Source organism: Panicum hallii, chromosome 1 (genome assembly GCF_002211085.1).
Source record: "Panicum hallii strain FIL2 chromosome 1, PHallii_v3.1, whole genome shotgun sequence".
NCBI classification, from domain to species: Eukaryota; Viridiplantae; Streptophyta; class Magnoliopsida; order Poales; family Poaceae; genus Panicum; species Panicum hallii.
Window position 1 is genome coordinate 1,947,198 of NC_038042.1, and position 9,841 is coordinate 1,957,038.

The 9,841-nt window shown below is 50.9% G+C and overlaps 1 protein-coding gene across 1 annotated transcript; it reads right to left on the reverse strand.

The window, feature by feature from the left end:
- Positions 1–42: 42 nt before the first annotated feature.
- Positions 43–2,631, reverse strand: LOC112891699 (CASP-like protein 4A1). Its single transcript, XM_025958630.1, has 3 exons — positions 1,772–2,631; positions 1,532–1,667; positions 43–372 (listed from the first exon to the last, which is right to left on the reverse strand). The coding sequence occupies exons 1-3, from the start codon at positions 2,503–2,505 to the stop codon at positions 181–183; spliced, it is 1,062 nt and encodes a 353-aa protein (XP_025814415.1). The 5' UTR covers positions 2,506–2,631; the 3' UTR covers positions 43–180.
- Positions 2,632–9,841: the final 7,210 nt, after the last annotated feature.

Consider the following 9,841-nt stretch of genomic DNA (forward strand, 5'->3'; position numbering starts at 1 on the left):
ATTTCTGGAATTACTTTGATCCAGATTTCTGGAATTTCTGGGTTTTGTTCAACACAGAAGTGAGATATATTATTGCTAGAAGTTTACAGATACCACCATATATATACATTGACAATACAATGAAGTCTGTGCTGAAAACTTTGCCCAGAAATTGAAGGGTAACAAGAAGTTAACGAGCAGCTACATGTCTCGGCGAAACAGATTGTACGCGGAGATGAGGGAGCAGATGGCAAAAACTATGAAAGCCATGAAAGATATAGCGATGGAGCCGTTCGCCATGCTCGGGAAGGGGTCGCTTCCCCAGTTGTCAATCAGGTCACCTACTCGGGCAGTCGCTGATGATGATGATGATATCAAAAGGTATGCCAGCACCTGGAATAACAAAAGAAAAAATCAGCATTGGCCTCAACTTGCAGAGATTCAATTCAACAGCTCAAAAGCAAGAGCACACAGTGAAAGCAAGCTTATCCTCGGAAGTATATATTTGCATACTATCCCAGAGTTCTCTACCCATATAGTTGAGAAAAGAAAAGGAGAAACGGCACACCAATGCACAGTTTGGTCAATGGTGATTGTAAGTACAGTGGCCACCTTGGAACTAATGTGATTGTAGGATAATTGATTAAGTTGACTGTCTAAATCATGTGCCCGAACCATCCACAGAAGTCAATTCTGGTACTACCTATCATGTGCTCAGAAATTTAGGTGTCAAGGAGATAGTTTGAAATATGTGTAGGAAGTATAACTGAGAGAGTGGTACAGTGACATCACAATGAAGATGCTACACAAGAGTTTTGTGGTCCTGTAACTCTTCAGTTCAGATAACAAATCAGGAAGTGCCTAGCTAACGATCCTCCAATTCTATCGTTTGCACTTCAGCACATAACCATTTTATGCTGAAAAGTGAAATAATTTCACTTTACTTGAAGACTATTCCACTGTAGCTCATCGATTGTTCACTCACTGGGAATAAAGCAAACATTTCAACACATACTTGAAGAGAAAATATGTCAAGGCAGCAATGATCTGCTGAACATCATGCCGCACCCAGTCAGGTGTTTCATAATTCCACACTGGTGTTGGAGATACACTCTCCAGTCTCTACACAACTTCAAATAAGTAACACTTAACAGCCATAAGATCCATTGCAATCACAAAATTTGATGATACAAAATTTCCTACTTTAGAAAATGATAACACAATTTGAAGGCCATAAGATCCATAAGATGATGACTTTTTTTTAGAATTCAGAGTAAAACAACAAACAGAAGGCATCTCAAGACAATGATGACTTGACCATCCCATTTACAGTTACGGCCTTACAGCACCAAACTCAGCATAAAGGACTATATCACTAAACACAAGGAAGACATATTCACGAAGGTTAGAAAGCTTATACTTTGCTTCAACACGATCACTCGATATATATTCCTCTTCTTTTGTAACATCACATCAGAGGAGGGCAAAAGCAGTTGCACAACCCTAAAGAAACCTAGGAAAAGGAGCAGTAAAAGCATCACGAGGCACAAACCTGATCCATGGTGAAGTCGAAGAGATCACGCTTGGGATGGGGAACCAAATGCTTGTTCTTCCTCATGAGCCCGACCAGCACAGCGAACTGGAACACCGAATACACGAAGCCGATCACGTTCACCGCCTCCGAATACCTGTGCCAAGCGGCAGAATATTGACGCGGAGACAAAATCGCCAATCCTAGCTAGAACCCTAACGGCCATGTATAAACAAAGTGAGGATTTTTTTCCTTGCATACCGGAACTGGCTGTAGTTGCTGTAGGAGTCGCGGGCCCAGCCCTTGCCGGAGTCAGCGGCGAGCACCGCGAGCGCGGCCAGGCAGAGCCCCGCGGCCGCGCCCCTCGCCACCAGCGCGGCGCGCTGCATCGCCGCGACCCGCCGCTTGCGCGACAGGATGTTGGGCACCACCCGGTCAGCCGACCCAAACTGAGCCGGGGTGGTGGCGTGGGCAGGGGCAGGGGCAGGTGCTGGGGCTGGGGCTGGGGCCGGGGGTGGAGCCGGAGCGCGGACGGGAGCAGGAGCCGGAGCGCGGACGGGAGCAGGAGCCGGCGCCTGCGGGTGCGGCGGCACTTCCGCCGGGCGCTGTCGCCGCGGCAGCGGCGGATCGGGGCGAGCGCGACGGGGAGGAGGCGCGCTGCGGCGGCCGCTCCACGAGTACCACCCCGCAGAGCGGCCAGGGTCCGGGTCAGCGGTGCGTGACGCGGCGCGCGGCGGCACGTACTTGGCGGCCGCCGCGTGGTGCCGCGCGGCGACGACGACGGCGGTGGAGAGGTCCGCCGCGGGAGGGGAGCGTGGCAGCGTGGCGACGGCGGGGGGATTCTCCGGGTCCGGCCACTCGTCCCCCGCCGTCTCCCGCGCCGACGTCAGCGCCGGAGGATCCGCCCCCGCCCCGGCGCCTTCGGCTGCCCCCGGCGCGCGCGGCGGGGAGCGGCGCGGCGAGGGCAACGGGGAGGCCTGCGCCTCGAGCGCCATTGGGGGTGGAGGGGAGGGGAGGGAGTTGGGAGTGGGGGTTTCTTTCTCCAGGGAAGGGCGGCCCTTTGCTGTTGCTGGGGAAGCTTTGATAGTGGCTGCCGCGTGCTGTGATTCTCTGAACCTGTAAACTGTACAGCACAAGCCCCTAATCTTTCTGGACAAACACTTGGGAAAATCCAAACCTTTGGTTTTCACTCTGCTAATCTCACAAGGGTGTTTCAGAGGGTTCTGCAGAAATCCTACTGTCTCATGCAGTGGACTCCCTTTTTTTTTGAAGAAATTAGTGGACTCCCTTTGACACTGCTAGGATTCCAAAACGTTTGCTAAACTCTACAGAAGGGCTTTCATGTTTGTAACCTGGGAACTTTTCCTGAGATTTCCTGCTGCTCCAGAACAGCCGCTGAATTGAACTAGCCTGCCTTGCTTTCTCAGTTTCTCTCTTGTGCTCAGGATTTCAGATTGCTTTCTCCGCGTAGGACTCTGCCTGATCACTTTTTGTGTGTGCTGCGTCGTGGTCGTGCCACCGGTGCAGTGCGTTCCATCCATCGTCTTGGTTAGTGGATGTGGATTCCTTTCTCCAGCCGGTGGTGCTTCCCTTCTCATCCACCTTTGCGTCTCATTCCTTGTTCTTTCCGACCGCTTTGTGACCTGGTGTGTTGTGGTGTGAGGGAGAGGCTTTTGGCATTTGGGGAGTGATCTGATCTGAAGCTCACGCAGTCACGCTGTACTACTGGCACAGAACGACACGATTCCACGGCAAAATTCTAAAGCCAAGGCCACTTTGGCACTGGCAATGGTGCTTGTAATTCCTTTCAGCTTCCCTCTACTTTCTTTTATGCAACTCCATCGTGTTCTCCATTTAATCTTTTGAGACATCACCAAGTTCTCCAAGTAAAAATCTACCAGCTGCAATTCCTTAGCTATTTCAGGAGGCTCGAGACTGCGCAGCCCAAACTTGCAGTCTTTGCAAAAAAAAAAACTTGCAGTCCTGCCTCGCCACGTCCCACCAAATCATCAGCTTGGATCGAAAATCGTGTTGCAGTCACTAAGCCACAAACAAAAATGGTGCCGCTTCGTCCTGATGCCGGCAGGCGCTCCAAGTCTCAGGTGTTCGGCAGGGTTGGCGAATCGATTCTAGCTGCAAGCTTTCCACCACCGACCACTTGACATCCTCGTCAATTTCAAGCTCATTACCATTCTGATATCGACAGTAGCAGCACCTAGCATGAGCATCGCATTGTCCACGACGGACCATCCTGCCCTTGTTGATCATGATGAACTCATCAGTCATCGCCCCTTCTCCCGGCTGTATTGAAGCAAACGAGAGCGACGTTTTCTGCACCCGGAGCCGCTGCAGAAAGATGACCAAGGACAACCTGGCGATGGCGATGTCGGACGATGAGGCGAGTCTGAGTCGTGGCCGCGGATCCGGCCGCCCACCTGCAGCGGCTCCGAGGACGGCGCTGGATGCCGTGACGGCGAGGAGACTCCGCGCTGCGACGACGAGCATGTCGGCTGGGGCGTGGAGAACGAAGCCGGGAGGCAGGGGGATCAGGCGGACAACGGAGATGAGCGGAGATCTGGAGAAGGAGCGCAAGCCCGTCCCGCGAGCAGGCGAGGCCGCCGTCGCCGGAGCCGGAACTGGGAATGGAGCCACCGGAACACTAGGGGCTACTTTGCAAATAAGCGATCCAAGTATTTACATATACCCCCTGAATTTGATCGCGATTATTAATCTCGATCCAGTTTAGGGGGTTAAATGAAAATAGTTAGGGGTGTTTGTAAAAGTATTTGGATCCAATAAACTTCTCTATTCACCCCGCCGGCAGGAGTTTCGCTTCTCTGTGCCCAAGCTCCCAGCCCGCACTCGGATGAGGAGAAGGGAGGAGCCGAGGGCTAGCTGCCGCCGCCGTGGATCTGTTCCATCGTCTTCTTGACGGCCTCCGGCAAAGCCTCTGGCGGTCTGGCCCCACGATCCTCCGCCGCCGCGGGTCTTGCCGCTGCAGCTCCGGTCGAGCTCATTGGTTCTGATGTTTCCTGTACACTGCATCGTATCAGCGACACCATTCTGATCGAACCGGCCGGCCGTTGAGACGTCGACAAGATCCAGGCTTTGCACGCCTGCGCCGGATCCGATGAAGTGCTCAAGAACCAGACCCTTATCCACCGTTGCATGCAGTGGAATCCCCTTGGCACTGCTTTGATTCCAAATGTCTGCTAAGTTCTATAGAAATGTTTGTAACTCAGGAGCTTGTTGCAGAGTTGAGATTTTCTGCTGACCAAAACAGCCGCTGAATTGAAGTATTGAACAAGCCCTGACTTGGTGTTCCTCTGGGTGTTCAGAACTTCAGATTTCTTTCTTTGCGTAGGACTCTGGCCGGTCACTTTTTTGTGTGTGTGTTTTGTAGCACCAGACCAGCAGTGTCGTGCTCGTGCCACCGGGGCAGCGCGGTCCATGGTGTGTGTGTGTGGGGATTCCTTTCTCCGATCGGTGGAGCTTCCATTCTTCTCATCCAGCTTTGCGTCTCATTCTTTCTCCTTTGAGACTGCTGGTGTGGTGTGAGGAAGACTTTCTCCAATCAGACGCCTCTGCTTGCTCGTAGCTTACGTTATAGTACCACTGGCACTGACACAGAACGATACAGAGCTAAATTCTAAAGTTGAGGCCGCTTTGGAACTTGTAATTCCTTTCATCCCCTCTCAACATCCTCTTTTTTTTGAGACATCATCAAGTTCTCCAACTTATAAGAATCTCTCTGCTACCAATGCTTAGCTATTTCGGGTGTGTTCGTTTCCTGGGGTCTAAATTTTAGAGGGGTCACATCAAAGAGAATCTTATCATTTAGAAATATTAAATAAAGTCTAATTACAAAACTAATTGCAGAACCCCAGTGCTAATTCGCGAGACGAATCTAATGAGGTATATTAGTCCATGATTAGCGGATGATTACTGTAGCATCACTGTGGCAGATTATGGATTAATTAGGCTCATTAAATTTGTCTCGCGAATTAGCACCCAGCTGTGCAAAAAAATTTATAAACAGATTTTATTTAATACTTCTAAATAGCAAGATTCTCTTTGATGTGATGGGTCTAAAGTTTAGAGGGTAGGAAACGAACAGGGCCGAGCCTCAAACTTGCGGTCAGTTTCTTTTAAAAAAAACTTGCAGTTGGGATGGTCCTGATTTGATGTCCGGATTTGATGTACCAGATTGCAGCCGCCATCGGTATGACGCCCCATTTCTGCGCTTGGAGCAGCTACGGAAAGACTGCCAAGAACAGCCAGCCGCCGCCGGCGGCTGGGCGACGACGACCCCCACTTTTTTATTTCTTCAAGCTCAATATAGAAGAACACGGGGTGGTCTGTATCTCAGAGGTAACGACCACCCCCACTTTTTTATTTCTTCATCTATCGATTCTGTTTGGAGACAAAAGGATCGAGCTTCGAGCCCGACATGCATGGAGTTAGCTCCTCGCGGCGTGAGTCGGCGGCCGGGAGAATGGCGGCGAGACATCCACAGCAGACGGCGCCCGACGATCGCGGCGGCCGGCGGCGGTCGTGGGCACGTCGTCTCTGCATTACGCGGACGGGTGGGCCATCTGAGAGCAACGGCCCCAGAGACAGCAAAGACTACCGCAACTGCTACTTTAGAGGATACAGAGGATACAAGTTCTGCATCTCAATGATGTCACGTAGACACCATTTAAAAAAAAGTTCGCAATACATAATTTATAATTATTTATAAAATAAATTCCTCTAATAATCTTTCTCCTCTGTCTTACCAATCTCCTTCATTGCTACTCTTTCTATCTTAATATGTATAATATCCATCCTAATACGTATCTTGTAGTTTTTTAGACTTTAATATTTTCAATTTTTTGCATGAGATCCAGTTTCTTAATCTTTTCATCTCTTCTCTTTAATTGTATTACCAAATCAGCAAAATACTATACATGGCATCATATTAAATAGCTGCATGCATTAGGACTGCCCCTAATGCTGTTCAAAGTTCGGTGAAGAAAAGAAAATGCGCTTAAGCATTGAAATCGCCGTCTCGAGGGACTTGGACGCCGATCGAGTTGCTCTCCGAAGTCCGGCGAAACTGAATCAGGTGTCCATTTCGGATGGAACTAGAAGAAAACACTGCAACCAAAGACCGTGTGAGGCATGTTGCTAGCAGTGGAGAATCGGTCCCCAGCAAACACCCTAAGATCATCCATTGTTGGCTTATGCATGGCATGAGATTGACCTCAGTTAGTAATCCTGTGTGCTCCTGGGTTGTGCTGCGACGGGGAATGCTCGCCGCAGATCCGGCCAGCCACCTGCAGCAGCTTCGAGGACGGCGCCGAGGCCGGGTGGAGGCTCGGCGCTGCAAGGACGAGGATGTGGCTGTGTCGTCGAAGCAGAGGGTCGACCATGGAGAAACGGACGCGGCAGGGGGTCACGGTGGGCGAGGGGGACGAGCGGAGATCCGGCGGAGGATCGCAAGCCTACAGACGTCCAGGCGAGGCCGCCGGAGCCGGGCGGGAAAGGCGGCTATCGGGAGGCAGGACCGCAGGAGGGGCTGTTTTGCAAATAAGTTGGATCGCGTTTACACATAACCCCTTGACTCGGATCGCGATTATCAACCGCGATGGGTAAACGAAAATGTACGAGGGGGGTTTATGAAAATATTCGGATCGCGATCAATAGTCACGATCCAATTTAGGGTGTTTTCTGCAAAATAGTACAGCGCCGTTCCTGTCGCCATGGACGGCTCCGAGCTCCCCGAACCCGCCTCGACGCCTCCTGCTCAGGTCGCCTCTACTTCCCGCACCGTCGCACGCCATCAGGATCGGAGCAACGTTTCTTCGTGCCCGAAATCCCCACCCGCGCTCGAACTAGACGAATGGCGTTCTGACTTCCGATCCACCGCTGCCGGAGTCTTCGTAGCCGCACTTGGGCAAAACCTATGGCCCCGCAATCCTCCGCCGCCGCTGGGCTTGCCGCTCCGGCTCCGGCTCCGGCCTAGCGGCTAGCGCTACCACTCGTCGCTTCTGATCTGCTTCTTGTGCGCTGCTTCGGATGTATCAATGACGCCATTCTGAATTTCCGATTGAGCCCGCCGCCCGTTGAGGCGTTGACAAGTTCCAGGCTCTGCACGCCTGCGTCGGATCCGATCAAGAACTCGTCTGAACAAGTGTTCCAGGCTTTGATTTCGATTCATGTTTAAGCTAGGAGAAAAGCCAGACGATGCCGTCGTTGTCGTCTTCATCTCTTAGCTTGTCTCCCGCCGCCTGAACTCGTCTGCAGTGGGCAGTGGCTGCAGCCTGCAGCGTGCTGTGATTCTTCTCGTTCTCTGAACCTGTAAAGCACCTAGTCTTCCTGCAGGGACACTCAGGGAATCTAATCCTTTGATAGTTTGGTTTCCTTGGCAAATATTTTTACTGTTTCATGAAGTGTATCCCCGTTGGCAACGCTAGGTTCGAAATGTCTTCTGAATTCAACAGAAATGTTTGTAACTCGGGAAACCTTTGGTACAGATCTTCTGTCGTCCAAATCTGGCTCTGAATTGAACTAGCCCTCCTTTGCTGATTCTCTCTGTTTTCAGACTTCAGAATTTGTTTTAACATGATTCAGACTTCAGAACTTTGCCTCTGCTTTCTCCCAGCTTACGTTGTACTACCAAAACTCTAAAAAGCTACGGCCACTTTGGAACTGGGCAATTGTGCTTGTAATTCCTGATTCAGGATTTAAGTCCCACCATCAGCCTTTTTAGAGTTCTAGGGACAAAGCCCCCGTCTTACTAAAAAGACAGAAGAAACATTTACAAAACTGTTGTAACCGTTTTAAAACGACCCAGAACGAGGTCAAAAAGAACCAGCTGGAGAAACTACTCGGAGCGAAAACAAAGCGATTTGGCCACTTCAACTTCTCTGTCAACTGCAACATGGATCCTTCGGGTTGCATCTGTACCTCCAGGTCATTCACTTGTTCAAGCCAGCTTTTCATATCCAGCTGAGCCCAACTCTTCAGCTTCAGCTCTTTGGATCGGTCGTTCTTCAGAATTTCATGGGGGCAAGATCATGCCCGGCTTTGTGTGTGGCTAGAGCTGTCATTTTCTCGAGGTACAAAGCAGGAATCTCCCTCTTGTCAACTGGGCAAAGGATTTGCCGGTTTTCATATTAATCACGATAAACTTCTTATTGCTAAGCCAACGAGAACCAACAGATTCAAAACTACTACCAATATCAAGATCAATGGCCTGTGAAACTAAGTCCCCCCATCAGCTTCTCTCTACCTTCCTTGTTTCAGGGAACTCCATCAACAGCTCACCATTTTTTTCAGACAACATCAAGTTCTCCAATTAAAAATCACTCTGGTGCCAATTCTTAGCCCAAACATGCAGTTGGGTTTGATACTTTGATCGGATCTGATGGGCTGAGAGATCCTGCCTCACCACGGCTCACTAAATCATGTGTTACCAACCGGCAAGTTCCTCTCTTAAGAAAAAAGAAAGAAAAGGTCGCCCAGTTTATGGCGGCATGGATCCAAAATCACTTTCCAGTGAGTGTAACACAAGTGAATATTGACAGGGTTGCCACTGACGACGATTCTAGCTGGCATATATGGATCATAATCTTTTCATCATCAAGTTCATTATCATTCAGATACTGACACTCTGACAGCAGCGTGTTATTATATATGAACCACAATCTGATCTGATTCTCTCTTCTGAGCTGGGCTCACTCACCTGTGTTTTACCTGCCCTTGTGGATCATGAACTCATCATCCCTTCTGCAGCCTGAATTGAAGGAAACGAGCAGAACGATAGCTGCAGATTGAATGGCGACAGTAAAGCGCCCCATTTTTGCGCTTGGAGCGGCTTGGCGACGAGACGATGGCCAACGGCGCGGCGACCATCAGTTCGTGCAAATAACAGATGGAGCCGGCAGCTTCCGTTCCTGCCTCCGCAGCAGGCAGCAGCATCTGCCAGCGAGTCCATCCCTCTCGATCTCTTCTGCAACAGATGGTGTCCAGCAACGAGAAATGCTCTCCGCAGATCCGGCCGGCCACCCGCAGCGACTTCGACGACTAGCTCGCAGCGAGGACGTCGGGTCGGCTGGGCGTGGGCGCGTGGCAGCGGCGGAGAAGAGACCAAAGAGAACGGACGCGGAAATGGATACGGCGGGCGATGGGGATGATCGGAGCTCTAGAGGAGGAGCGGAAGCCCATTACCGACGTCCAGGCGAGGCAGCCGTCGCTGGAGCCGGGCAGGAAAGGCAGCTATTGGGAGGCAGGACCCCAGGAGGGGCTATTTTGCAAATAAGTTGGATGTATTTTACATATAAACCC

What these genes read in the sequence shown, in the direction of transcription:
- LOC112891699 (XM_025958630.1), bottom strand. Translation starts at nt 2,505, where the DNA reads ATGGCGCTCGAGGCGCAGGCCTCCCCGTTGCCCTCGCCGCGCCGCTCC. An exon ending in AGCAACTACAGCCAGTTCCG is followed by an intron (nt 1,668 to 1,771) that starts GTATGCAAGGAA and finishes CGCTTGGCACAG; the next exon opens with GTATTCGGAGGCGGTGAACG. An exon ending in TCGACTTCACCATGGATCAG is followed by an intron (nt 373 to 1,531) that starts GTTTGTGCCTCG and finishes TTGTTATTCCAG; the next exon opens with GTGCTGGCATACCTTTTGAT.